General features: G+C 52.9%; 8 protein-coding genes and 1 non-coding gene across 9 annotated transcripts; 4 read left to right on the forward strand and 5 right to left on the reverse strand.

Moving 5' to 3' along the window:
- Positions 1–301: 301 nt before the first annotated feature.
- Positions 302–2,727, forward strand: PUNSTDRAFT_139288 (uncharacterized protein; the record flags this gene model as incomplete). Its single annotated transcript, XM_007388985.1, has 5 exons — positions 302–540; positions 1,146–1,231; positions 1,284–1,477; positions 1,532–1,598; positions 2,462–2,727. The coding sequence occupies 5 exons, from the start codon at positions 302–304 to the stop codon at positions 2,725–2,727; spliced, it is 852 nt and encodes a 283-aa protein (XP_007389047.1).
- A 3,457-nt stretch (positions 2,728–6,184) lies between these two features.
- PUNSTDRAFT_t106 lies at positions 6,185–6,286 on the reverse strand. The gene has a single exon. It is a non-coding gene; the product is annotated as a tRNA-Ser (tRNA).
- Positions 6,287–6,447: 161 nt separating this feature from the next.
- On the forward strand, positions 6,448–7,686 carry PUNSTDRAFT_146920 (uncharacterized protein). Its single transcript, XM_007388986.1, has 6 exons — positions 6,448–6,504; positions 6,557–6,703; positions 6,767–6,915; positions 6,964–7,031; positions 7,104–7,357; positions 7,424–7,686. Exons 2-6 carry the CDS (start codon positions 6,660–6,662, stop codon positions 7,521–7,523), a joined length of 615 nt encoding a protein of 204 aa, XP_007389048.1. The 5' UTR covers positions 6,448–6,504; positions 6,557–6,659; the 3' UTR covers positions 7,524–7,686.
- A 48-nt stretch (positions 7,687–7,734) lies between these two features.
- On the forward strand, positions 7,735–9,259 carry PUNSTDRAFT_77664 (WD40 repeat-like protein; the record flags this gene model as incomplete). The annotated part of the gene is made up of 7 exons (XM_007388987.1): positions 7,735–7,958; positions 8,025–8,250; positions 8,304–8,400; positions 8,457–8,658; positions 8,742–8,793; positions 8,849–8,967; positions 9,025–9,259. 7 exons carry the CDS (start codon positions 7,735–7,737, stop codon positions 9,257–9,259), a joined length of 1,155 nt encoding a protein of 384 aa, XP_007389049.1.
- Positions 9,260–10,595: 1,336 nt separating this feature from the next.
- Positions 10,596–11,548, forward strand: PUNSTDRAFT_77737 (NAD(P)-binding protein; the record flags this gene model as incomplete). Its single annotated transcript, XM_007388988.1, has 2 exons — positions 10,596–10,628; positions 10,685–11,548. 2 exons carry the CDS (start codon positions 10,596–10,598, stop codon positions 11,546–11,548), a joined length of 897 nt encoding a protein of 298 aa, XP_007389050.1.
- Positions 11,549–11,617: 69 nt separating this feature from the next.
- PUNSTDRAFT_123188 (ABC protein) lies at positions 11,618–18,170 on the reverse strand (the record flags this gene model as incomplete). Its single annotated transcript, XM_007388989.1, has 38 exons — positions 17,856–18,170; positions 17,752–17,803; positions 17,279–17,689; positions 17,174–17,218; positions 16,986–17,120; positions 16,779–16,919; positions 16,693–16,725; positions 16,573–16,632; positions 16,315–16,510; positions 16,185–16,251; positions 15,513–16,125; positions 15,293–15,450; positions 15,170–15,237; positions 15,004–15,114; positions 14,654–14,956; positions 14,517–14,602; positions 14,431–14,468; positions 14,228–14,378; positions 14,141–14,173; positions 14,049–14,091; positions 13,975–13,995; positions 13,907–13,921; positions 13,792–13,857; positions 13,654–13,737; positions 13,552–13,602; positions 13,394–13,502; positions 13,321–13,344; positions 13,246–13,270; positions 13,123–13,195; positions 13,021–13,073; positions 12,947–12,971; positions 12,670–12,896; positions 12,518–12,616; positions 12,443–12,463; positions 12,332–12,392; positions 12,036–12,276; positions 11,837–11,984; positions 11,618–11,779 (listed from the first exon to the last, which is right to left on the reverse strand). Exons 1-38 carry the CDS (start codon positions 18,080–18,082, stop codon positions 11,618–11,620), a joined length of 4,476 nt encoding a protein of 1,491 aa, XP_007389051.1. The 5' UTR covers positions 18,083–18,170.
- A 3,248-nt stretch (positions 18,171–21,418) lies between these two features.
- Positions 21,419–22,061, reverse strand: PUNSTDRAFT_77696 (uncharacterized protein; the record flags this gene model as incomplete). Its single annotated transcript, XM_007388990.1, has 3 exons — positions 21,419–21,597; positions 21,676–21,910; positions 21,987–22,061. Coding segments are annotated over 3 exons (489 nt in total), but the record flags the coding sequence as incomplete, so codon positions are not given.
- A 460-nt stretch (positions 22,062–22,521) lies between these two features.
- Positions 22,522–25,102, reverse strand: PUNSTDRAFT_56022 (Metallo-hydrolase/oxidoreductase). Its single transcript, XM_007388991.1, has 6 exons — positions 24,318–25,102; positions 23,436–24,260; positions 23,233–23,381; positions 23,091–23,164; positions 22,790–23,031; positions 22,522–22,720 (listed from the first exon to the last, which is right to left on the reverse strand). The coding sequence occupies exons 1-2, from the start codon at positions 24,619–24,621 to the stop codon at positions 23,647–23,649; spliced, it is 918 nt and encodes a 305-aa protein (XP_007389053.1). The 5' UTR covers positions 24,622–25,102; the 3' UTR covers positions 22,522–22,720; positions 22,790–23,031; positions 23,091–23,164; positions 23,233–23,381; positions 23,436–23,646.
- Positions 25,103–26,304: 1,202 nt separating this feature from the next.
- PUNSTDRAFT_123191 (uncharacterized protein) lies at positions 26,305–26,887 on the reverse strand. The gene is made up of 3 exons (XM_007388992.1): positions 26,856–26,887; positions 26,422–26,788; positions 26,305–26,353 (listed from the first exon to the last, which is right to left on the reverse strand). The coding sequence occupies exons 2-3, from the start codon at positions 26,774–26,776 to the stop codon at positions 26,316–26,318; spliced, it is 393 nt and encodes a 130-aa protein (XP_007389054.1). The 5' UTR covers positions 26,777–26,788; positions 26,856–26,887; the 3' UTR covers positions 26,305–26,315.
- Positions 26,888–27,649: the final 762 nt, after the last annotated feature.

Genomic DNA, 27,649 nt, shown 5'->3' on the forward strand with positions numbered 1-27,649 from the left:
AGGCCCTAGGAGACCCGAAAGGATAGAAGAATGTATGGACCTCCTAGGAAGCCCCGAAAGAATAGAAAGAGTATCTGGGAGCTCCTAGGAAACCTGAAAGGGTAAAAAGAGCGTGTGGGGAATGCGGGAAAACAGGGAAAGACGAGTACTGGAGGCGTGCCATGACACGGAGGAGCAGAAGTCAATCGTCGTCCACATGGTGCCGAAGGTCACTTGCCCAAGCGGCAAGCTCGCTCGTCGTTGCCAAGCGGAGGCTCCTTTGCCCCCTTCGATGCCCTCTGCTTCGGCTCACCCTATCGCCATGCCACATCGCAGCGGCAGCGTACAGCTCACAGGCTCTCAAGCGGCCGCTGCTGGCATGCTCTCTCGCTCGGAGCCGCACGCGGCGTCCTCTGTCCCTCATCCCGTGGTGCGCCGATCTGTCACCACGGAGCCTGTCGCCAGTGCCACTCTCGCTTTCCTCATCTGCGACGATATCACCGCGCCAGCACCCTCCCCCACTCCCCCTATGCCTACGGGCGGAATGTCTATGCTGCTTACGTAATCAATACATTCACTAGTAGTACTCGATACAATTTTGTCACTTATATAAAATATGATGACAAATAATAACTCTACTAGAATTTGAATGATTACCAGTGATATATAATAAATAAATAAAAGTGATTTTATTCAGATGACTACAGTATCTATCGAGCATATGATTGCTGTAGAGCTTACATAGGATATACAGTTTCAGTAGCACTAAGGTGTGAGCTATATAGCACTGAGGTATGCCCTACATAGCTACTATAGCCATGACAGTACCCACTATAGCACCTATAGCACTATGATAGCATTGGCTGGCAGATATTTAGCACGGGTAGCAAAGGACATCGCTATGGACCTATGGAGGCTATATGGGACTATGTAGTGCCATATAGTGATCTAGATTTTTTCAGATGATAGAAAGTTGCTGATGTTCCTCAGGAACTCTGTGAGGAGTTGGAGTGTCTTGTCAATGCCACAGTTCCAGAAGATGCCACCACAGATAGCAAGTCAGATTTAATGCCCTTATCTGAAGACAAAGTTCCCCTACATGTACCAGTAAGGTATAGCCTGTCAACAAATTATGATGTACAATGGCATTACTGATGCAACATTAGATCACCAGATGGGCAACTCAACCATGCAATCCATGACCTTCAGCGTACTCTCACCAAAAAGTGTCACAATGCATTCCAAGCTCCTAGTATGACTGATTAATACCTGCTCCGGCAATGTACACCTCATCGCCCATGTAGAACACTTTCCTTGGATTGATTTCAAGAAGGAAGTTTGCATCCTCACCAAGAAGAAGTATTCATCATCAAACTTGATTGACACTCTGGATATCGATGATTGGGAACTTGCCCCAGAAGAATTGTGTATTGGAGTTGACAAGACTGATGTGCCTCTCTTCATGCAAATCAACAATTTTGGCACACGGAAGATCTGGGTATGTTTCCAGTAGTTGTTTTTGCCACACCACTGACTCCATTTGTTATTCTAGATTGAAACATACACAGCACTGCTCCAATTTGGCCACTCATCTGGAATGACAATGGAGACTTTGCAAGGTGCCAAAAGGAATGATTGTAGAAGCAGGGCTAGTTACCATTTGGCTGGCACTGATGAGGTGTGCAGTTGCATCAATCTCTGTCCTGCATGGCATGCGATAGGCCATATGGTGTGTTTGTACTTCTGTCACTAACCACTGGTATCCTTACCCAGTACTTCAGCATGAGGCTGCCAAGCCTTCCCAAGACATGTGCAAGACCAGCCAGCAGTTGGCAGCTCCTCCAATCTAGTGTTGGCACTCCAGTTGTACTCAGAGGGCATCACCTATGTACTCAATGCCCTAGATCCTGCTCACTACCATGCTCACAAGAAGCTGCCTCATGCAGCTGTACTCGAGAATACCTTTGTCAAGGCTATGCAAACCATTGATCCCATCCTTTTCCATGCATGGTCTGTGATCTTCAACCACTAAACTCGTCATCACCAGGACAGAAGGGATCCTACACATGGCTGGGAAGCCTTGACTGCTTTGGGGCTCTTTCGAGGAGGGAGGGGAGGATGATTTTATATTCCCAGACTCAAAGTGATCATCCCATTCCTCAGCACATGCAGGAGAAGATATCACCTTTGATCAAACCGTTTGTTTTTGTATGTGGCGCCGTATATCACCACAATATATTGCAACTCATCGGAGCTATCATGCAGATGTGGCTTCCATACAATCGCACCCCACCAGAGAATGATGCATTCGGTGTGGTTTTCGTCGAAGGATCCAGGTCAGACGAGATCATCATCCCACTGGACCTAGCTTCGTTCAAAGGTCTTTGACACGGACCTATGCTTCCTCCGAAGTGGCATGCCAGTGATCTTCTTACCGACGTCATCCATCTCCTCACCGGGATCCCTTCTTACCCACTTGTAGTTTCCAATCGTGCACGTCCAGAACTGGCCAGTCCGTTCAGCCTTGCCGCTGTCGAACGTATTTCTGGCCCCTGGACTGAAGTTCGGGCGCCGGCGGCGGTGCCGCCTACTGTCAATGCCCCTCCCCCTGCCGCTGACGCTCCTGCTGCCCGTGCTCCTGCTGCCCCTCTGGCCTCCGCTGAAGGTGCTCCTCCCATGGGCATGACTGCTGCCGCTGCCGCTGCCACCCTCCCCTCCAACTATGCTAATAATGCTGCCGCTATCTGAAACGTCGATCTTGCAGTTCAGGCAGCCAGACAAGCTGCTCTTCAAGCCAAGGAGGCCGCCCTTTCAAAGGCTCCCACATCCCACAGATCAATTATCCAGTACACGGTGAAAAGCCTCCCTGAAGATTTCCCCTCGGTCTTGCATCTCAAACCAGATGACGCCCCCGCCTTCCTTGTTTGTGCAGATTACCAGTACACAGAATGCATTGCCTCTGACCTCATGGTGGAAGGGGCTTTGCACAAGACACTGGTCCATATTCAAGACTATAAGAAGCAATACCCCTCCCTCTTTCATCGGAAGACAGCCTCACTCTCCTCACCCCCGACGTGGTGGCTATTAATGATTGCTCTTTCCCATTGGGTGCTGTCCAAGCCGGTATGTTCTTTGGCAGCTCTCCATGAGAGGAGTTGCTAATTTCTAATAGGAGGGACACACACCGTTGGCATTAGCGATTATCTTAGGCAGCAAGGACACAGCAAAAGTCCCACTCTACTTTGAGTATTTACATGGGGCCAAAGAGAAGATCAAGGCTTTTGACTCAAAGATAGTCTACACGACCCCCGGGAGATCACCTCCTCTGCCCTCAAGGACGAACATCGGTTCCAAGAATTGGCTAAGTACATACGCGTCATCTTAATGGAGCATTACTCTTCTAATTTCCCTTTGCATTTGACAGCACGTCCATCGACGAGCCATTCCTGCAGAAATGTCGGGAGGTTGTAGCAAGCAAACACCTCCTACTCGATACTTCCCCTAAAGATACCTAGGTGGGCCTATGTATTACGTTTTGATCCTTGACTCATCAGGAAATTGATCAGATCCTTGCTAGGCCAACAGGAGGCATCAGGAAGAGGCAGCTTGGAGGTATCGAGCGCTGATAGTATTATCGTGCCAAAAACATGCAGGCGAGAAAAGCTGGAGACGTGTCAGCATCGGGTCGGTAAGTTGGAGAGGTCGGTGGAATCGAGTACGGATGCGGACCAAGCCTAAGCTCATGCGCTAGGCTGCTACGCGCTCTGAGTCTGCAGGGAGAGAGAGTATAAAGCTTAGTCAATATTCGAACTGAAGTTCTACAGTACAGTTTGATGTTTTAAATACATAAAATGGAACAATGGTGAAGTCATAGATGCGGAGTTCAGAGGCACCACTTGACACACAAAGGACACATATGGAGATGAAAGGTACATGGAATACAAAGGGAACATATTGAGAGAAGGGGTGGAAGTAACAGTCCAAAAGATCCATTGCAAGCAACGGGAAACTAAAGTCTACAAAGGGAAACTATGATGTCAGATCAAAGGGAACAGGAATCAGGAAAGTCAGAGTTGAATCCGTTCAGAGATTCAGAATCACCGGGGTGTTGAGCCACCGGTGGCCCGGTGCATATGATAAATGTATCCTGCTCTCAGCCGAAACAGGAAAGGCAGGATCGGTGTCGGCAAAGAAGATCGGCGGGGAGCAGATTGGTGTGACAACTACCAAGGGAATCAAATGGGAACAATGAGGATTTATCAGTGGATATATGTTGCTTTTTTGCTCACTCTCCATGTATGTTCTGTGGCCATGCGTGGTCTCAAGAACAACAAATGTGATGGCCTGAAACAAAGGCAAAGCACAGTGAAGAGTGTTTACACGTTATCAGAATGGGGCATGTGATCATTGACATAGGGGGTGCCTGGGTTCGGTGGCCCACATTGAAGTCAATGGACAGCAGGGCGGTGACAATGCTGAGCCATGCTTGTGCTACCAGCATAGACGCTCGATGACCAAGGAGTGGTCTGATATGGGCATCCTTGTAGTGGCTATACAGTGAGAAGGTCAAGGCAGATGCCATCTGTGAATCTGCACCACTGTTGCATGGTAGTATGCACCAATCTGCTTGCGCAAATGCGCTCAGCTCTGGGCCGACTTGCACAGAGTCAAGTCTCACTGAAAATGATGAGTCTTACAGTGAACTGATGTCCATCCCAAACAATCATCTAACCTTCCTCTACAACGAGTGCTTACGCCCACTTGACCAGATCTATGATAGAGATGGAAATCTTCAAGTATCCATGGTGTTGCAAAATGTCTTTGTCTTTTTGTGTTTCATTCAGCATCTTGCCCGTGATGCAGACCACAACACGGTTGGCTGCATGACTGTCACAGAGGATACCCAGCTGATCAACTCGGACATGTATTAGTGTACAGTTGTCCCAACAATAATTGCCAGAACGTGTGTATACTGTATTACCACGCATTCAAAACATCCATATAGTCTGGTTCTGACTCCCCAGAGCTTGCGGCAGTTGGAGTTGGTTATCATCTGGGATCTGGTAGGTGTGTGGTAGACTGTGACTGTGATATGACTGTCAAGTGACCCCTGCCAAAACGTGATGAAATCATGATTTTGGCGTGATATACTGTCACATGTGGTGATGCCCAATTCCTGCCCCCGTTTATCTCCGACTCTCGCTGATGCTGATTGTTGCCGTGCTTGCTGTGCTATTACAGCCACATGCCTTGAACAACTTTATCACATTATTGACCCCTATCGGCCCCGTCTCACATGACTGTCGCCTGCGTCTATCTAGACTGCCCACTGTGTACATCAATTGTTTGCAGCGCAATGCGACCCTACCTGGTTTACAGTGAAAGAGGCAAAAATGAGCAAATATGTCAATCACCGCGGTACTTCAGATACAGCTGTGTTCTGGATTGTTGCACCCATCATCGAGGACTACACGGGCACTGACAGATGCCAGCTGGGAGACACTGCTTCCCATATCCGTGGTGTCAGGGGATTGGGTCTCGCATTCAAGTTCAATAGGTTTGTCGTGTTACTCGGGATGTTGTATGATCCACAAAAGCCAGTGTATGCTAATCTATATTCCAGTTCACACCACGTATCTGATCTTGTGTATTTGCATAGTAAACATCCAGTTATATGACAGTGCATTGGAGTACAACACACGTGCGGGCAAGTTACAGGGCGGATACACAGGACAGAGCACAGCAAAGAGCCCGTCCAAATTTGCGAAGTTCCAAAGGTCAGGGAAGACATCCCTTCAGTTCTCAGAATCTAGTAAGCATGGTTTCATTGGTGCCTTGCATACTTTCTCATGAAATATGTAGTCCCGATTTTTGATGGCACGAAGATGTCGAAGGTTACTCCAAACGAGCCAGGCTTTCAACCATTGTCACTGCCACCATACAACGGTGACCTTCATGAATCTACTGCTCTGATTGAGTTTTCGACGAACATGTACACCGATAAGAACGGTGTGGATTGTGTCTCTCTGAGCCTCCTTTCCATCACCGTCTTGCTGCGCCCCTGAAATCGTTGAATAATGTTTGCGAGTGCCTGTCTGCATGTATTTTACATTTGTCAAGAAAATTTGATGGTGAGAAAAGTAATGGGGGGAGTCGGACCGGCGCGCACCCTGGTGCGGCGCCATACCCCCACGTCAAAATATGTCGACACCTGCAGGATTCGAACCTGCGCCCTCAGAGAGGAAGAGATGTTTCGCACGGTTGTCACCATTCGAATCTCTCGCTTTAACCACTCAGCCAAAGTGCCTTAACATTATGAAGGTCTTTATGTGTATAGATGAGGTGAATTTCCGTTCATGGACATTAGTGCTTTTCTCTAGTTTGCCTTCATAGACATTTCCCTCAAACGCGGAGTCTCATGTATCCTTGCGCCATCTCTTATCACCCCTTCATGCAATGGTGTACAGCAGAAGATCTGCTCATGATAATCACTGGTGCTCTGCATCGAGGATCTTGCCCGGCTGGGTGTGCTTGTCCGCCTTTGTTCTCCCGTTTTGTCCTTTACCTTCACTTGAAGGCGATGTTTGAATAAAAGAAGCTGTGCGAAGCTACCATGCTATCGATAAAAGGCATTCATTCTCCAACTCGACTGGATCATACAACAACGTACCCCTGCGATCATGTCTGGTGAAGAGCTGGACGTCAGTGTTTGCGTATTTGGCCAGTGCGTTTACGCCATCTTTCATAGTCCCCGCGCCGCTAATGTCGCACTCTGCCATGCACTCAGCGGCGACAGGCAACTTGACCTGAAGATACGCCCTCGATACCCTCGCTCTGGTATGTCCAATACGGAAGAGGCCGAGTGGAAGTACGTCTACCTTGAATCCATCTCGAAGAACATCCAGCACAGCGGCCCGTGGGACTGCGAATTCTGCGGTGGGTGCCGTCCCCCATCCTCGACGTAGCTTACGCCACTCGAGACAGGCAAACCAGCCCGCGTCACACTTTCCTCGGTTGCCTCATACCGAGACCGCCCAGAGGTCTACGTCTATGTCCGTCTCACCCGTAGCTTCATTCAGAGCCCTCGTCGAACGCTGACTGCCGTACTCCCGCTCTTCTGACAGTTGCACGCCTTGTGCAGTGCTGATCCAGGGCCGTGTAGGACCGCCTACAACACAAAGGAACGCGAGGCGGCAGAGCGCGCCGGCTACCCGAACTACGCTCCTTCGCCGTACCCACCCTTGAACGATCCCGCCCGGCCATACCCGCTCCTCGCGAGCTGCGCCGGATGCAAGAAAGATAGCACCGCCGACGTGGCGCCGTGGAACAATGAAGGCCTCATGCGTTGCTCCGGGTGCAAGCTGACCCGTTATTGCGGGTACGATCTTCGTGGCTGTCTTTCATGAGGACCCGAAGGGGCGAACCATGGTCTGATGATATATAGGGTGTCCTGTCAGCGTCAGGACTGGCCATCACACAAGAAATTTTGCAAAGTCGCGGGACACCCGTCATGGAAGGGAGAGGCGACCGCGAGTCAGGAATGAGACCGGTACTGCTATGTTGACATGTTTAGCTTGCCTACGTCCACGTTCAAAAATTTTCGTACACAGGCCGGACACGTAGTATATAAATGTATTCTCTGACATGCACTATGTAGCTCTGTGACCTGTTCCAGAAATCTCAATACCAATACATGAGTGGGCCGTTCAACCGTTGAACGAAGTGACATACAGTATCCCGACTGCACGATGATCTATGTCTCAGCCACCACCACCACCATCTCCTCTCCGCATCCTCCGGATACACGGAGACGAGATCAGCACTCTCGCCTTCTCAAACGACAATGAGCGATTGTACTCGGGCGACACCTCTGGTCGAGTGGTGATCACCTCGACGCGTACGATGCGCCCCCTGGCCGCCTGGAACGCGCATACAGACGGCATACTGGGCGTCCAAGAATGGGGGAACTCCGTCATCACGTCTGTTCCGTCCTTCGCTCGACCCGAGACGCCGTAGACCGACCTGAGCGTTGGATCGTCAGATAGACACGGCCGAGATAACAAGTTGCATGTATGGAAGCGCGTCCTGGCGCCTTCAATATCGGTGGGGGATTCCGCTGCGGTGCATGAAGATACGAAACCCGATCTGCTGTACTCGATGGACGTGAATGCATTGAACTACTGCCGATTCTCTCTGTGGTCCTTACCATCAAACGACGACGAGGAACCTCAAGCCCTTGTTGCTCTTCCGAACCTCGTTGAGTCGTCAATGGTGTGTAATCCGTTAGGCCTGTCGATCTACATTCTTGCTCACCGAACTCGAAGGCCGATGTCTGGTCATTACCCGCTCGAGATCGTCTTCACGCGGCCATAGGCAAGAAGGGAGGCTCGACGCCTGCCATTGATGGACGAGGCGAATACGGTATGACGTCCTCTCACCTCCCCATCTCTGAGACGACAACTGACGCATTTGCGCAGGGATCATCATGTCCATGCACCTCTTCGAATATCAGCACCCCGCCACGTCCACTCAGCGCGATCTACGACTCCTACTCGGATACGAAAGCGGTGCCGTCACACTGTGGAGCTACACTCGCGATTGGCATCAGAAGTCCATCGAAGGCATGGGATGGGAGAGCCGGTGGACGGCTAAATTGCACGTCGAGTCCGGCACGTCTGCGTTCCTCCTCCCCATACATACATTCCAGAGATCTAACCTCACACGGATGCAGTTATGTCAATGGCGGTCACGCCGGATCGCAGGACTGCGTTCACGGTTTCTGCCGATCATCTTGTGGGACGATACGATGTAGAGGTAGGCAGCACTGAAATACTGTCCGTAGGCTTGACGTTTTATGTCGTATGAGTAGGGTGCAGAATCTTCTGTGGAAGCAGGCTGTAAAGCCTATCCGATCAAGCAGGTCGGAAACGCCGCCGTCGCGATCCGCGATGACGGCCGGATCTGTGCCATCGCGGGCTGGGATGGCAGGTACGCTATGCTCGAATCTTTCAGTTCCAGAAATCCCGTTCATGCCATAGAGCACAGGGTTCGATTGTTCAGCACGAAAAGTCTAAAACCTCTGGGCACATTGAGCTATCATAAAGGAAGTTGTCAAACTGTACATTTCGCGAGGACCCGATATTCTCAAGGTGTACAAGACGAGGCCGATGACGACGACGAGATAGACGACGCCGAGAAGCGCAGGCGCGGGCAGTGGTTGGTCAGCGGCGGAAAGGACTCTAGGATCGCAATTTGGCCTCTCATGAGCTTTACAAAGTGATAACCAACTTCGGCGCCGCAGCGTTTGACGTAGCAGGTATCTGCTTGCTTGTGACTTTGTCATGTTTATTGACTACCTATGCTCTGCTCCGTAGACTTTCAACGAGCACTGTATATCATGTATGAAAAAACTCAATTGCAAACCTCATGGTCACTATCTCCGTCTCCATTTCTTCGCGGATTCAGCGCGCGAGGTCCTCGCGAGAGATCTATCATCGATCCGTCATCCTCTCAGGATGTACCTACCCGTCAGGACGTGATGTATAGCGCTCGCGCCACTAGCTACAGCCGCCGTTCGCACACCTTTGGCGCCCAATCCCTCCGTCCATCTCGTTCCTGGATACGGGATCGAGCTCGCAACACGTAACTGTGCGATGCCGGGAAATGTGGAACTCCGGGTTAATCATGCAGAGGCAAACGCCACGCAGTCGTGTTGCTGATTCTGAGTGGAATGTTGGTCTCACCTTCCGCTTACGGGGGTTTCAACGTGTCATGATCAGCTGTGCGAACTATCACAATGAGTCAGTTGCTCAGTTCGGCTCTATTCACGGACTCAAAGCAATCACAGCCTACAATGCAGACATTTGACCTGCTCCTCCGCTTCAATAACCCATATCGCCAGCGATTTACGTTAGGAAAGGTTGAGGCTCGGAGCCCCACTACATTGAAAGTTTGCTGTCACCCCAGAAACAGGACCGGCTATATCATATCATTTCGCAAAATGGGAGCTGCACCTTGCCTAGGCTCGAAATCGCTCGAGCGAGTCACGGCTGTTCATCTAGCATCGTACGGCGACTTCGCTGCGTTCGGTCCTTTCAACTCCTGGCTGTAGGTTGACCGTCTTCCCGGCCATTCCTTGGCTCAATATAGTTGCTTTCCTGCAACGCATACAAAATCACGGCGTTCATAACGCTTCCAACAGCGATCAACGGGACTGGCTCATCCTACATACTTGCTCACTCAGCGAGGAAGAACCCATCATGACCCACCCGAACCACACTGTGCCGATCCTCTCACAAATGTATGCTTTTGGAGGCACCGACCGGGACGAGATCCTTGACGGCGCGGCGTTATGCTGTTGTATCGTGCGAGGTCTTGCTCTCCCATCGACGAGTCAAGCAAGTGTTAACAAGAGCTTGATCAGCGAATGGGCGAAAAACGGAGGTTTCGATGACGCCATTCACGCTACGTACATACGGTGACTGCGGGGAAATCTTTGACTTTGCACTTCAAGACCGAAGGATTCGTCCTGGACCACTCGCAGGCTTTCAACTTGGAGCACCAACTTCATAAGCGTTATCTTGATCCATCGCATTGTGCATATACACGAGCCTATAATGAACACGATCAAGCAAGTCGCGGTAGCAGGAGTAAGCGTACATTCCCACTCATCGCATGTCATTGATCGCTGATCCTCGCGCCGCAGGCAACTGGCAACATCGGCATTCCCATTGTCAAATCCTTGCTTGCAGCCAGATTTACCGTGATCGTACTGTCCCGATCGGATAAGCCTACCAACCTCCCGGGCGGCGTCATTGTCCGGAATGTCGACTACGACTCCGTAGAATCGCTCGCCGCTGCTCTCCAAGGTGTGGATGCGGTGGTCTCCACTGTAGCCGCCGCTGCAGTCCCCGCTCAGACCAAGCTCGTCGACGCCGCGGTCATCGCCGGCGTCCAACGCTTCCTCCCTGCCGAATACGGGAGCAACGTGGACGATACCGCTACTCGAGTGCTTCCCGTCTTCGCTTCGAAAGTGGCAGTACAGGACTACCTGAAGAAGGTCACCTCTGGATCGAGCCTTACTTACTCCCTCGTCCAGACCGGGCCGTTCCTCGACCGAGGCCTTCTGCTCGGCTTTCTGCTCGGCTCCTTGAAGGATCGCAAGGTGGAGATCGTTGATGGAGGGGTGAAACGGTTTAGCTCGACGTTGATGCCCACTTTCGCGAAGGCCGTCGCGTCCGTTCTTCATCATCCAGAGGATACGAAGAACCGGACCGTGCTCATCCAAGACGCGGTCGTCACCCAGAACCAGCTTCTGAACATCGCAAAGGAGTTGACGCCAGGCGCTGAATGGTCCGTTACACACAGCAAGTCCGAGGACCTGAAGAAAAGGGCGGACAAGAAGATTGCGCAGGGCATACACGACATTCAAGTGTTTGTCTGGCAGCTCAAACACTGGCAGTTCAACGAACGTTTCGACACCGTGTTCCAGAAGCCAGACAATGAGTTGCTTGGGATTACGACGATCTCGGACGAGGAATTACGGGAGTTTGTGAAGGCTGCCCTCTAACTGAAATCGCGGATTCCATCAAGGAATCCAAACACTGTATGATCCGTAATATTATGATGTCTAGGTATCTCACGAGTTATCTACGCTCCCGTATACATACGCATGAAGTCGTTCATGTGGTCGTTGGGCCTCGGCTCGTTCCATCTCCTCCATAGTGATGTTGCTGCCATCGCACATGCCCCTGAATATACTGTCCTTCTTGAGGAAAAGGTTCATTGGTGTATCAAGTTCCTAGCGGGACTGGAGTCAACAACTAGAAAGATCGCGATAACGAACGAAAGAACTCACAGCAATCTGGCCTTGATCCATGACAAGAATACGATCATAGTGGATGATGGTTCGGAGTCTGTGTGCGATGCAAAGCAGGGTGCGGTCGCTGAATTCGGTGGAAATTGTCTTCTGGATCTTGGCGTCGGTCTCAAGATCGACGGACGCCCTACACCGATACTCAGCATGGTCCTTGGAAGTATAGCTGGTCTGGACTCACGTCGCTTCATCGAGAACTACTACTTTGCTGTCCTTCACGAGAGCGCGGGCCAAGCTGAGAAGCGAACGTTCGCCAACAGAGAGATTGGCTCCTTCACTTTCCACGACAGTCTCAAGGTTGAAGCGACGTGACTGCGGTGTACGAACGCCTGCATCTTCATCCAATAGGGCGGCTTTTTCTGACTCGGGCAGTGTCGGGGTCTCAATCAGGTAGGAACGTCGGAGTGCATCCCACAAGTGTGCTATAACACACGATATCAGAGTGCATTCTTCGACGGCGATTACAACGAGACTCACCGTCATCATAAAGATTGAAGGGGTCTAGGTTTGATCGTATCGTTCCACTGAATAACAGAGGCTATAGAGACGATCAGCGAGATGCTTTGACGAGTGGCAGACGACACGTACATCCTGCGGGATGATGGCAATCTACAGTGAATGTTATCAGTAAACATGACATGTGTGCGTTTTTCAGTATCCCACCTTTCTACGCAGGTCATTGAGACCGATGGCTGAGATGTCGATTCCATCTAGGGTGATGGAGCCGGTGTTCAGCTCCACAATTCGGAACAAAGCGAGCATCTGTTGATGTCATGATTAAAACAAGTCTATCCATCGGAATTCGTATCACTCACTAGAGAAGATTTGCCCGCGCCTGTTCGACCGACGACGCCGATCTTCTCGCCTCCGTTTATCTTCATCGTGATTCCTTTCAGGACATCCGGCAAGCCTTTTCGGTAACTCATACGGATATCCTTGAACTCGATGGAGCCTTCCGTAGGCCACTCAGGCGGTGGTTTGACGTCCGGCTTTTCATGTGGGGCCTCTTGTTCGATGAGATCGCTGCGACTGTAGCCAACAACTATGTCTTTTGGGTTAGCACAATCCCGCATGCGAGAGAACAGTATTTGCCTCGTTCCACGGAGTTCATGTAGTTCTGGAAGTACGCGTGAACAGGACAATTATGGGAGACCGAACAATCGTACCTCGACCTCAGCGGACTGACGAGTCACCATGCCGAAGATTTGAGTCAATTGTGCTGGATATGACGTGAGGAAGCTGTGTTTGGAGCATTTGCTGATACGCACTCGTGTACGTTAACACAAGACCAATTTGCGCAGCGTTGATGCCATTAACGGCATTCACAACGAGCATGGCGATCTGCAAACTTCGTTACGCAGAGTACAACGCGATTTGCTATATTTACATACCACGAAGATCATCATACCACCACAGCTAGAAAGAAATCTGAGTATCACGAGCCGCAATCCATGTCAAGCACGTACAAGTCGAGTCGAATGGCAAGCCATCTATCATTTATGAGTGGCAATCTACAACATTCAAAACAACACCCCTCACCTCTGATTGGTGACTGTCAAGAACAGGGCACGATTCTCCAGGTCGATGTAGTAAGTGTTCTCGCGAATGAAGCGAGGTATCTCCTTGTAGCTTCGTATCGTCGGAATACCTGACGATTGCATCAAATGCTGTCGGTGAAGGGACTTTGCACGACATACCCGTCAAGGATTCGGAGAAGTGTCCGTAAAGCAAACTACGTAACATCGAATCTGTTTCATTTTAGAGATAATCCCGGGTGTAAGGAGTGGAAGGTTACTCACCCAAGCGCTTCATCTCGCGGGCACTGGCCCTGTAGAAGCTCGCGAAGTAGTTATACCCGAAAGCGATGAAAGCAGCGGCGATAACTGACAATCAGGCGACGTGAGGTCAGTCGAAATATGACGTAAGATCGAACGCACGGAAGTAATGTTCGAGAATTGATATGATGACGATAGCTCCTATAGCGCTAGTGATTGTAATGACAGCTGTGAATGCGTCAATATTCTGACCAACCTTGAAACGCGGATCGCTTACTCATTCGCATAGACACTGATTTGGACAGCCTCAGCGATGGCACAATGAAAGACCACACGTTTACTCACCGGCTAGCTGATCATCGACAGCTTTATGTTCGTTAGCAGAAGCCCGTATGTACGCCTATGAATGCATTACTCACTATCGATATCCTTCCCGAAGACGCTCAAGATACGGCCGAGGGGCTAGCACGTTCGGTCAAACCGAGACGATTAACAAGTAGCACAGACGTACCGTAGTATCAAACAACGACATTGGCGCATAGAACTGTAGAAGAAGAAACAGTCAGAAGCTGTCCCTAGGGGCAATGCTCCGACGAACCAGGTTTTGCAAGGCATGGTGGTGGAGGTTTTGCGAGACGTGGAAGGACATGACGTCCATGAAGACGCCCAGAAGGAATGTGAATGTAGCCTGTGAGATGGCAAGACAGCCATAGATAATCTGGTAGAACGAGATGGGGCGATTGAAGGTACTGTGGAAATGATTAAAACCGGGTAATCCGCGATGGATACAGAGCCACCCACTTCGCTTGCCACCAAACCAAGGTGTACGAGTTCATGATCTAGTGGTTGCTTCAGTATAGAGCGCAGACGCTGAGCCGCTAACGAACCTGACTGCCTTGCATTATGATCATGCAAAATAGGATGAAAGGTCCCGTCCAGTATCCTTGGCCAGCCTTGAAGTACTCCCAGTAAACTGCGAACACATCAGAAGTGTAAGAGAGCGGCCATGGAACGAATCTCTTACCCCGCCACGGTACCGATCCGGTGACACGTTTTTCGGCTACAATAAGCCGGCCTTCTAACTTGCCGCTGCCCGCTCCACTCCGCTTCTGCGACTTCTGCTTGGCTTGCTCGAGCGCATAGCCGTTGCCCGTGTTCTTTGCGTCGCCCTCGATAGCGGCCTCTTCGTCACCAGCCTCTTCCGCGTCGTGCTCCGCGCCACCGAATTCTTTGTCCAGGCGCGCGAATTCGCCGTCCGCCGCAATTAGCTCGTCATAGGTGCCTTGTTCGACAATCGTGCCATTTGCAACGGTATAAATGTAGTCGCCTATTCCAGAAGTCAATGGGATGAAGTTCAGTGTAACCATGACGAACATTGTGACATGAAATGAAGGGCGTGAGTGACTAGGATGACGCTCTTGCCCCGTGCTCGCAGTGAGCCGATAATAGCGTCATTGAATAGCGCACGACCGACATGAGCATCGACTGTGAGATTTATGTATGAGCGTGGCCATATTCGAAACGACAGAGCCCGGTGTACCTGCACTGAGAGGATCGTCAAAGACGACGACATCCGCGTCAAAGTACAGAGCACGAGCGATATTAACGCTGCGGTCTTCGTAAGCACACATACACCTCCAGCGATCCCCTATCGAAGACGAACCGTTGTTTCTGACCCCCAGACAAATTGATGCCCTTCTCGCCGATCTCAGTGAGGTCGCCGTCAGGTAGAACCTGGAGATCCGCGACCAACGACGCGTTCTCGATCGCTTCCCAATAACGATCTTCGTCCCATGCTTGACCGAAGACAATGTTATCACGCTACAACGGAGAGAACCAACGTCAACACCAGCAGCCAAAGATCGACAACGAGCTTCACGAACCAGAGTTGCATTCTGGATCCAAGCCGTCTGCGGGCAATAACCCACTCGTCCGCCAAACTTCACATCCCCCTTCAACTTCCTCATCTCCCCGATCAACCCCTGGAGCAAACTCGACTTGCCGCTCCCGACGGGCCCGACGATCGCCACCAAGCTCCCCCTCGGCACCGACATATTCACGTCCCTCATCTGGAACGGCTTGTTGCCTGTCACCGCCGCCGGCGTCGCCGCGCCCGACTTGTCTCCACCGCCTCCCCTCTTTCCCTTCCCCTTCTCCTTCGCGCTCTTCTCCTTCGCCTCCTTCACCGCCATGCTCTCCTCCCACTCGAACGTAGCGTCGACGACCTCGAGCGCGGCAGCCATATTCGGGTCTATGACGATTGGATCGTCGCTCAGGATCTCGGCGTCGAATACGACGCGTAGCCGCCCGAGCGCGTTGCGGGCGTCACTGATGGCGGAGAGCGCGCGGGGCATGAGCATGAGCGGCTGACGGAGCAGGTTGAATAGCGAGAGCGAGGAGAAGATGATCGCTTCGTTGAAGTTGTGCGCGGTCAGGGTGTAGGTCAGGAAGGCCAGTGTCGCCGCTAAAGCTGGAACCGAGAACGCGGTTGCGATGCTATATCACATGAGCTCATCAGTAACACCGATTATGATTTCAATGGGTGAACAGCTCACTTCAGGGATCGGAGGAATTGAATCCTCCGCACGCCCTTCAGCTCGTTGTGGCGGATACTGAAGATGCCTGAGCGTGGCGTTCCACATTCGTTAGGAAGTGCGTATTTGTGAAGATGCCGCTCGCACTCACGATTCAGGAAGGGCACTTCATACGTGAAATACTTGACGATTCGCATGGAGCTCAGAACTTCCAGCAAGAGCTTAGCACGCTGGTCAGTCCAGACGTTCGTCTTGCGTCGGATTTTGAACTGCATTGACATGATGTGCGTCTGCATAGGTGCTACGAGTGCGAAAAGTGCGAAACCCGCCAACGCCGACGGACCGAGCTAGTGATTATCACGGACCGAAATTATTCCACGACTCTACAAGAGGCATATTCGAGACGTACCTGAACACATAGGATGATAAGACAGATACTGACTTGAACGGGTGCCGTCCAACCGGCATGCTAGAGGGAAAACAGATTCATTTCCAGCTCCTCCTCAGCGGACATCGACAGGTCACTCACAAACCATTGTGCAGCGGCATCTATGCGGCTGACCTATTGAAGGCATTCAGAGGTATCCACGACAGGCAGCGAGACGCGGTACACACATCTGTTGAGATATGATTGACCAAGGCCGCATTCGGCAGCTTTGTCCTGGCCTTGCCCGTCAAGTTGACGCCACGCCTGTATATGGACGCGATCAGAGCCGAGCGAGCCAGAACGCCCGTCATCATCGATCTCCAGAAGAACTATAACATGCACAATATAGTCATATCGTTTTCGTCTGAAGCCGATGCGCTCCTGAAGGTACTTACCTGATGCTGCCCGATACTCGCGCATATCGTCAATATCCAGAGGCCGAGGGCCATACCGACACCACGACCAACGCTCGGCGGCGGTCCGTCGCCATCGCGAGCCATGATACGAGCTTTCCCGAAGTTAATGATAGCCTGCGCAATAACACATCAGAAGTCGCTGGAACCCTTTGAGCGGCTTTGCATACCCTGATCAGCAAAGGGGACATGAGTTGAGAGGTATCCCCAAAGACCTGTACACAAACATCAGTCAAAGCTGCGTCATTGACCGCATATATGCAACGAAATCGAACCTTGAACACTCCGGCAAGCCAGAAACTCAGCCCGAACACGTCGTTCAACGCATACGCCAAGCTCGGGTCCTTCCTACCATCGACCTCCTGCCATTTGATCTCCAACGCCTTCCTTCTGTCCCCGTAGCTGCCCTTTCCGCCTTTCAACGCCTTCACGCTCCATGTCACCCGCTTCCACGCCGACGGCTTGATCTCGCCCGCCGCGAGCTTGGAATTGTACTCGGCGGCGACCTTCTTGCGTCGTGCCCAGGACTGGTCCAATTTTCGCGAGAGGACCTCGGCAGAGCGCTCGTCGTCGATGCGCCAGAGGTCCGTGGCTTGTAGGGTGCGTTGGTACCCGAGCACCATCATAGGTGATATCCATGCGTAGGTGATTTTCGAGAGGAATGAGGCATTTGCGAGTGGAATGATCTAATCACGCGAATCCATATTTGAGCGACAGAATGTCAAGGAGTCGTGTGATAGCAACTCACGGAGGCATCATCCAACGAAGCTGGAGGGGGTGGGGGAGGATCGGCAGGACGCCTGTACCAGATACATTAGCAGTCCCAACCGCATAGGCCATAACATGACTCACCAAATCTGCCACCAGTGCTCCCGCACTTTCAAACGGACGTCGCCCGTGTCGAGGAAGACGTTGGTCTTCATGTTCCCGGGCGTCTGCGTGTTCTTCCCCTCATCGACTCTGGTGTGCTTGGTGTCCAACGATGCGTCGCGGCCCCCATCCTTCTCCTGCGAATCCACCTCCCTCAACTTCTCGTCGCTCGTCGTCGTCTGGCCCTTGTCCTTCCCTTTTCCAAACATCTTATCCGTCGTCTGACCGCGTCCACCGAGGAAAGTGGATGTTTAAGAGACCGACAGGGAATGCGACAAGCGCGATCACTGACATCAGTACGTTCATCCCCATCTGACTTTTAAAGGGCCTGCCGGAATGGCACGTCCTAATTTTGACCCTACGCCGCATGTGGGGAAGGCCTGGGAGGGAGCGAGAGCGATAAGTCGGCAACGCATCGGCAAGCGAAGCGCGGAGGACTCGGGAACGTTGTATGGATCGTGACAACTTCAAGAGGGGCAGGCATCGCCGGCGTGAACGAACGCTGGGATAAGGCAAGATGTATGTTGACCGCAATCCATGCGCAGGCGATCAGTGTATGTGACTAAGTAATAAGGAAAGTGCGTAAGCGTGCAGGGCTGCAGGCGTTCGGTCCATCCGCGCGTCAGCTTGCAATTGTGCACTGCTCGTCCAGGTCTGGGCTGCTGATGCGATTCGCTAAAGTTTGATTCTGGTATAAGGCACCTGGAGTTTATCTGATAAAAGCCGCGTTGATTCACGTCATATTAAGTCCGTGCTTTGTTTTTGAATTAGGACAAATTCGTGTGCTGCGATTGAACCCGGGGTCCGAGTCTACGGACCCCATTATTGGATCGATTGAAGGTGGACGTTCATATGGTGACGACATCGCCATGTCGGATTCCAAGGTCCGGTCGATGGTCAAAACGCGGAGAGCAATAAGCAACAGGGGGATCCAGAGAGGTGATAGCTTCAACCGACGAGATATGCTAATCGTTGCAGCCTTCTAAACAGCTTGCGTATAGGAACGGCACAGCTGCATTACTATGGCGCCATTGAAGCACACTCGCACGCGACGGAAACCTGGGTTCAGACACTTATGTAGAAGTACAGTTGGGTATCATCATCGCGATGTCGGCATGCGACCCCATCGCCTACATCAGTTCGATCTCATAAACCGCAGGCGACGCTCAGCAGAGCGCGCCGGGGACGCGGTCCATCGAGAGGCTATTGCTGTGCGTGCAAACTTGGAAGCAAGGTGGTAAGAAGCTTCAGTGCAGGTCTGAGAGCTTTGATCTCGCTCGGGCAATCCACGGATGGTATTAGGAGCGAGATCAATAGAGTCTGCTCGCACGGCCCGGAAGTCACTAGACAACGACCATGTACGGCGCTGCGTTCGCCGTCGACGGATGAGCTCCACACGCGACCTAGTACGTGAAAGTTGTTGAAAGTGAGTTTAGGTCGATTCCGTCCCTGAACCATAAGTCGAGCCTAACAGTACCCCGCAGCGCCCGAGGCCCTCCAGGTACGCGTGGACCGTCGATGGTGTGTCGCCTGTATGTTGCCTCAAAGAATTCATTTCGAGCTAAACCCGTAGCCCCGGACGCGACATGGTACGTGAGGGCCGTCACTGGTGAGTATTTAATTAAGCCTGGCAGACAGAGCTAACCGACGATCCCGTAGCGCCCGAGGCAACCTGGTATGCAAGAGCGAGTAATCAAGTCTTGGTCACTCATAGTCTTAGCTGAACGAGACGGGTTCGTAGAACCTGAGGAGGCGTGCGGATAAGGAGCCTATCGATCGTGAGTGATTCCGGAGACCTTTCATCGTGCTGACAGTAGCAGAACGTTATTTCATAGTCATCCAGACAGCCAGGTACGCGAAGACGTAAGGAGGCGAGGGTGTCGATCATGCCTCGAATTTCTACCGCGGATATTTCAAGGAGATAACAGAGGCTTATCTGGAGTTCAATAGGCGGCTAGGTTCACAGCAAATTTGAGCGATGGAAGCTGGAAGATTTGGACAACACTCACAGATGATCATGGTCGAGGACCAAGAGAGACTAAGTAAGAAGCTGAACTGCCGCCTTCGTGCCCGCTATCACGGTAGCACGTGCCCGAAACACTGATCCTCCGCATCGATATCGGGCGGCACGGATGTAGAATACATACGGTACCTACTCATCCTCGTATAGTGAGCGTGCTAGACGTGTGTTTCAGAGCTCGCACCCTTCTTCATTCTTTATCAATACAAAGCGTGTTCCGGCCATAGATAATCATCTTCCACCTTCCTCATGAGTACGTGCATGGTCACCACTGCCCAGGCATATGCGCTTTCCCATCTAGCCCGCTGGCATTCCCCTGCCCCTCCGGCGGAGCATTGAACTCCCTATCCAATTCCAACGCAAGCTTCATATCCCTCTCCTCCTGCTCCCTCCTCGCCCTCTCCTGTTCCTCCTCCATGCGCTGTATTTCCGCCGCCGCCTGCGCGTCGCGGTCAACCACCGGTGGTTGCTGGCGAAAAGTGGAAGACGATGATGCGGCAGGCTGCTGCTGCTGCTGCTGCTGCTGCCGGCGGGGCTGCAAAGGCTGCGTTGTCGGATGCGCAGGAGGGGGAGGATGCTGCTCTTGCCGCAGGTGCTGTGGGAATAGCGGTTGGTGCTGCGGCTGCACTTCCGCACGGGGGGTCGCTACCGCGGACCCGTAGTCGTCTTCCCGCAAAGGAGGCCGCGACCGCGCAGGGTAGGCATTGGTCGGCGCAGGCGCGGGAGAAGTGTGGTGATAGCCAGCGGGAGATGGCGCAGGCGGGTGATAACCGTTGGAAGCCGCGGGTGGAGGGGAAGCGTAGTTGTAGCGATTTGGAGGGGCAGGCGAGGGTGTGGAATGGTGGTATCCTGAGCCATATGCGCCTGTGGCGCCTTGCACCGGAGGCGGAGAACCAACATAGTTGTAGTTACTATCGTATATCGGGTCTGCCGCAGGAGCAGCCGTGGGTGCGGGCATCGGTACTGGGAACGACAGTGCGGGCACATCTGGACCGCTCAGGCCCAGTCCGGGTCCTTGGTGTTGTTGTTGCGGGTACGGGCTCGATCCCCGATATTGCTCCGCGAGACCGGAAGCAGGGAAGTATCCTGGACTCGGAGAACGGTGTGCAGGTGGCGCGCCTCCTGCAGGAAGCAACGACGCAGGTGGCGGAGCAGGGTAGATCGAGGCAGTTGATGCGGGAGGATACGCGCTCGCGGTTATAGGCGGGCTTGCGGTTCCAGGAAGGGGAAGGGAACCAGTTGCAAACGGGGGAGAGCTCTGTAACTGTGCGGCGTGGACCGGATGTTCTGGAGGGAGGGGCTTAGACGCATGGAGGGGCTGAGGCGGAGAAGCTAGGTTCCCGGGACGGAGGAGGGGAGGGATGGCCGCGGGTTTGGAAGCTGGTGGAGAGGCTGATCCCCCGCTTTTATGTGCATGCCCGTTTTCTGGTGTAGGGGGAAGAGGTGCATCCACGCTCGTTCTCCCAGGCGGAACTAGATGGCTGTCACCATATCGCGGCGAATGACCCGCCTGCTCAGGCCGTTGAGGCGAAGTCCCCTTCGGAGGTGTCTTCGCAGGACTGGTTTGAGGTGGCCGCCACATTCGCTCGCTCGGGTTCATCTTGCTTGGCCGACGCTGGATCGGAGCCGGTCCCGACGCGAAATACGTCATCTCGAGAAAGATTTCACCGCGTTGGACGTTGTTGAGCGAGAGGGGTACCCAATCTATGCATAAGGATGGATCAGCCATGTTCACAAAGTCAATCAAATATAGATACAGGGAATGAAATAAGTGCAACGTACCGTCAAATTCTCCGGTCTTCAGCGTGTCCGAAATGTCCACCGATCCCTTGCCTACACTCTCATCGCTACGCGTCTCCTTCGAGAAACACTCGACCTCAAGCGTGCGATGCTTGGCCGTCGTGTCCTTGTATACGGGGAAGCGGATCTCTTCGTCCCAGAGCGGATGCTGGCCGCCTTTCACGTCGAGCTTCGTGCGTTTCGACGTGCCATTGAGCGTCACTTGTGCGAACACATCCTGATCCGAGCGATGAGCAATGAAACACGGTGTTCAAGAAGCCGATCTCCGAATACGAACGACGTGCGTTACATACCTGTTTGTAGAAATGTTTATCGGGCAGATCCTTCGCCTTCAACACGACGATGACGAGGGTACCGATTTCAGTCATGCAGGTAAGAGTAAGTGAGTCGATGCCAAGCAGTATAGGCAGCTTTTGTGTGCCCAGCAATTCGCGCGCCGCCGACTGATGGCGCTCTCAGCTGGTTTTGATCGAGCTGAGGCTTTTGCATTCGACCGGATTCGCCGGACATGGCGATGAGGATGACGTTCATCGCCACAGCTTGGGGCAGTCTGGGGCGGTGCGGTGGGAGTTGCGAACCTTTTTGCAATCTCCTTCAGCTGGTACGAAGGGCCCAACTGATTCTACCAGCTTGTTATTCATGGACATGCCTCCTGGCTCGCAATCCGTAATCTTTTCTCGATCTTGAGCGGCGGCGCATTACACATGACCATTCCTGTTGACGACGTCACCTCGGAATACTGGTTGACGTTGTATGAGGTTGTATGCGCAACACATTCGTTGTGGTGGGTCTTAATAGCGTGAGGTTTCTTCGAGCTATTCACAGGCGATCGACTGGATTGGATTATACGATCGAAGCTACAGACACTACCATAACGCAAATGCAGTATCGCCGAATGTACATTCGACCCAGCACCCTTTATTACTCGGTAATTGGTGTCACATCGATATCTTCGTCCCAGATGATGTTCGTCAGGGTCTTGCAGAACTTCTTGTGCGCCGGCCAATCCTTCCTCTGACACGCGGAACTGACAACCGGCGCAAGCGCGTGAGCCTCTACTGAAAAGACTCCGGGATGCAGGATGTCAATCACTCACCAGCAGTAACGCGTTACCTTGCATGCAGAACACCTCATGAGTGTGGCGTTGTTCCATGGCTCGACGTCGGCTGAATCGTCTTCCTTGCATCCTGCGCAACTCGCGAGGAACGGATGATGCAGTCCCGGCTCAGGCAATGGTGGAGGTATATTGGGGATCCTCCACTTCCTCGCCAGCTCGGTGTGAAGATCCTCAAACTTGGTTCTGCAGGGGCCTCGATCGGGACTACATATCGCATGCAACTACGCTCAACAAGGAGGAACGTCAGCGCATGCTCTCTGCACGAAGGGAACGTCCATACGAAGTTGAGGAAACTCATGGATGTGTCGCTCGTATGTGAGAGGCCTACACCGAGTGCCATCCGTGCGGGCTCCCCTGCACGCCACACGCAATTGTCACTTTCTGAATCACTTATCGTTATCGCATGGAAACGGACGGCGTACCGCAGAATTTACAGCGCCAAGGACCGCTGTGTGTCCCAGATCTGTTTGCCTGCGTCATGAACTCCTGGATCAACGGTCTGCGCTCGCTATCGTGCATGTCAGGGCGAGGGAGGCGGGCAGTATTTTGGAACTGAAGGATCTTTCCATCGCTGAGGATCAAAGTCAATAAGATGATGGCATCCAAGTGATGATAACAGACGTACTATCCGTAGAGGACCATATGCGTTTCCACAAGCAAGCCAGACATGCTGGATGTCGCCAATCAACCCTCAATCTTTCGAGTGGCGGATGTTATCGAGCACCACAGCTTGTCTTTATGCATTTCAACAGGAGTGTGACTCGCCATGGAACACCTTGGTCAAAACGGGCGAACAAAGAAACTCGTGTATAGAGTATTGCGTCAGCGATGTATACTCAGATCGGGCTTCGCCTCGCCAGCAGGACGAGTCTCTCGGGGCATTGCAAGCTGAATCGACCACCCTTCTGTGCATACTCTACGAAGGTGTCCCCGCGCTTCTGCCACCGCCTCTGTATAGGCTCTGTCCCCGACACGACGTCCTGCATGAAGGCTTTGGAAGCCAGAAGCACATCCATCGCCGGCTCTCCCGCCGTCTGATGACCCGCGTTGATACGCGTCAGCAGCCCGCCATCGCTATCCGCGTCGCGCACTAAGGCGATCAGGTCGTCCACACTTTCGAACCAGCGGACGATCGAGCCCTCGCTGGGAAAGATGATCGGCGCGCATTCGTAGAGCGTGTCGCCGACATAAAGCATGCGCTCTTCTTCGTGCCAGAGCGCGAGCTCATCTGGCGTGTGCCCGGGAGTGTGCAGAACCCGGAGGTTCAGCGACGTGCCCGTCGGGGACGACAAGAGGGACGAATGCGGGACGAGCGTCGGCGTGTATGTGGGAGTCGGAAGGTCCAGAGGCGCGCAGAGGGAGTGTTTCGGGAGGTTCTCGGGCGAGACGAATGAGGGGTCGTGGCCGGAGGCGACGATCTGCGAGTCGTGGGCGAACTGCTCGACACCGACTGGATGCTATGTTGAGCCTACACCGCACGCGAAATGGAAAGTGAGATTGCGCGTACGGATATGGTCGTAATGGCAATGGGTGAGCACGACGACGTAGCCCAGTTGACCTTGCGGATTCAGAGGTCGATCGCCATTGGCGCCTACGGGAACGCGCTCGAGGAAGTCGCGCACGCGGGTGACACCTGGGTCGGGCGTGCGGCTCCGGCCGTCGCAGCCCGTGTCGACGAGGACGAGGGTGTTGGCGGATGGCACAAGGATTGCGTAGAGGAAGGGGTTTTCGTCAAAGACGTCGTTGACCTCGTTCACGAGGAAGGTGCTCGCGCTCAGGCGTCTCGCAGTAAAGATGGTTTTCTGCGGCATTGTTTTCTGGGCAAGCCAAAGTCTTTCGTCGAGGAAAGATAGCTGTACAGTCGTGGTGCGCCTTGCGATGGGGATGGGTACACATCTCACGGTACATCTGAGCGTGTCAAGCACACGTACACCACCTTCCGACCTCCAGCCATTCTTCCCGTCGCAGACCGCGCCTTCCACTTCCATAGAGCACAGGCGTCATCCACCGGAGACTGGGCATATCACCGCAACCTCCTCTCCACCCTTCAGCACCACGTCTTCAGGCTTATCGACCATCTCCGCGTCGACGCTCCACTGGCTAGACGCCAAGATTTCGTCCAAACCGGTTCCGGGATGGCGAGCGGCGAGGAGAGCGGGCAGGGAAGACAAGCGGAAGTCGGCGTCCGAGTCAGAATTATCGGGCGATGGCAGCGTGATGGACTCGGAGGTAAGGTTTGTGGCGGTCGATGCTGCAGCGAAGTAGAGCACGATGATCTGGACCATGGTGGCCTTGTGCTGGATTGCAGCTGTGCTGGCGTTTCAAGATTCATGGGCCTTTACTTCCGTCGGCATAATCGGATCCGATTGTCCAAGGACAGGACAACGACTTCAACGTCGCGTTCATCTTGCGATTCTGCGGCTCGTACAACATACTTCCTCTCGCTATGGGCCACGGTATCAATGACGGTGCAAGCCAAAAGCGCTCTAACCAACACGATGCTTGACCACTGGCTCTATACCTCATACTCTACATGCTCGCGTTGCTGCCCGATGCGTTGCGCTGATTGCGCACTGTGGTTGGAATCCTTGCGGCACTTCAAGACTATCATGCTGCTGTCGCGATGATACTACGTCTCGCCCACTAACATCGCTCGGGTACTTGGGTACCTCTTTTGAGAGTGTAAGGTGCGCCGTAGCGATCATTTTCGTGTTACCTCAGCTCACCATTCGACACGTGGGTAGAATCCTGTTGCAGTCAAACTATGCTCGATTTCGTGAAGCTCGACCAGAATCTTTTTTTTTCTGTGCTCAGATGTCGCTTTCCCACAACAAGTAAGCGACGAACGGTTGTTCATTTTTTCTTCCATAACCCATTCGATGATGAGCTCGCAAGCACGGTAGATGTCTCATGTCTCAAGGATGTCCGACGGGACCTCGCGCTATTCAAGGTTATCGAACGCCTGAACCTCCGGACTCTCTCAGCGTCGTAGTTGGACACTGGAGTCGGCCGTCAGGTACGCCCCGTATATCTCCTCGCGAGCAAGAGCCTGAACACCAGGAGTAGGCCGAGCAGCGTCCAACCGCAGGCGGCCCCGACGTTCTGTGTTCGTCTCCGCTCGTTGCGCAACATACCAAGGCCGCGGCGTTACGCTCTCCCCGACGCCAACAGCCTTCGATAACAAGGGCTTAAACCGGCCATGCGTCCCTACATGTGCTACGCTGGCCGTCGGAGGCGGGATGGTGACGCTTTCGCGCATGACTCTATGTCACGCAGGTTGGATCGTATACGCCATTTCTGATCATCGGGCACCCTTTTATGGACCCGTGCCGTCGATGAAGGAAGAAGTGCGAGCAAAGCTGAAGCATTGTCTGTCGTGAGTATCTGTGAGAAGGGAGCATCTGAGAGCTATCACAGGTGAGCGGGACTTGTAGATCGAACACTCGCACTTCAAGCGTCACACTAAGTAGTAGATGACAGATGTCAATGGTTGATTTCGTGTTGGCTATGATGCGAATCCTGCGTGCTGGAACATCTGAATAGCTATATGAACACGAGTACAGATTAGTCTTCGTGTTCGTACGATAGCAAGGCGAGGGGACGCTACTTGCCAAGCAGCGGGGACCCCCGATCCTGGACAAAGTCTATCCAACAGTCATCCTCGGACGCGCCTAGTTCACAAGCGAACTCGAACGTTTGCAATTCCGCAGTTCGACAGGGGAAAAAAGGCGTTGTGCCCCTTTGGCCCACCGTTATATTCAGCCGTGCGAAGAGAGACCTTCTCGCAGGCCGCTGGTTCCAGGAAAGGGTCATTGGTTCCAGCTCGTCGTCGACGAGGTGCCAGACTTCAACCATGGAAGTCGTTCTAGCAGAAGTGAACGTTTTGTCGCCCATGCGGTCCATTGCGGGAATCACGCTTTGGATGGAACAATTTTCTAGTCCGTAATCGTGAACGCGGAACTGCATGACGGTCGATGACTGTTACGGTATCGAACGCCGTCAATTCCTCGCTTGTTCACCGTATACACGGGGTGAGCAGACTCACAGAAGGAGTAATCGAGACCCTGGCACCTGTGGCTTCGACTTGCCTGGCATGTTCGTGATCCATCGCAGCAACAACGGAAGGGAAGTTCGACACGGATTTGATCTGCGACAAAACATCCGTACTGTTTACCCTCTCTAAGCCGATATAGAGGCTTGGGCGCGTGGGCGTGGGCTTTGCTATAGCTGCTTGGAATTGCGCAGGCCGGGTGGCGAGTACCAAGTTCAGGATCGACAAGCATACGGTGGCGACGCATAATAGGATGATCGGTGAAGTTGCTGAGTCTGGGGAGCGCGACGTCTTCTCCTTCGGATGTGGTCCGATCTCCCCGTCGTCGATAGAGGATAGCTCGACGTATTGCGCTGAGCTCATTCAACGGCTATTTCTAGGCGAGGTGAAGGATATTTAGAGGGGGGGTGAGATGGTGGTACGTATCATCGTCAACGTGGTTCTTTTGTGACAGCTAGGAGTCTCTCACTACCTGAGATAGAACTGTGTTCTCCGTAGTGCTGCTTATCCTCCCATGCGGCTTAAACCGGTGTCTACCGCCTGGAAGGCGCGCGTGGGTGATAGAAGACAAAACACATCATACTCGGCGAGGTGGACGACTCCCACAAGGACATCGGATGAATGGAAACCGTCGTGGCGCTGAACACCGCAGCCGCTGTGTGTCTAGTCACTATGCAGTCAAGATGCGATGCCCAGAACCAAAGAACCAACCTTGCTCCGATACATTGTATCGCTTCTGATACCGTCCGAGAAAGTATATAGGTCGGACCGTATCATCGTCAGACCAA

Source organism: Punctularia strigosozonata (genome assembly GCF_000264995.1).
Source record: "Punctularia strigosozonata HHB-11173 SS5 unplaced genomic scaffold PUNSTscaffold_22, whole genome shotgun sequence".
NCBI lineage: Eukaryota > Fungi > Basidiomycota > Agaricomycetes > Corticiales > Punctulariaceae > Punctularia > Punctularia strigosozonata.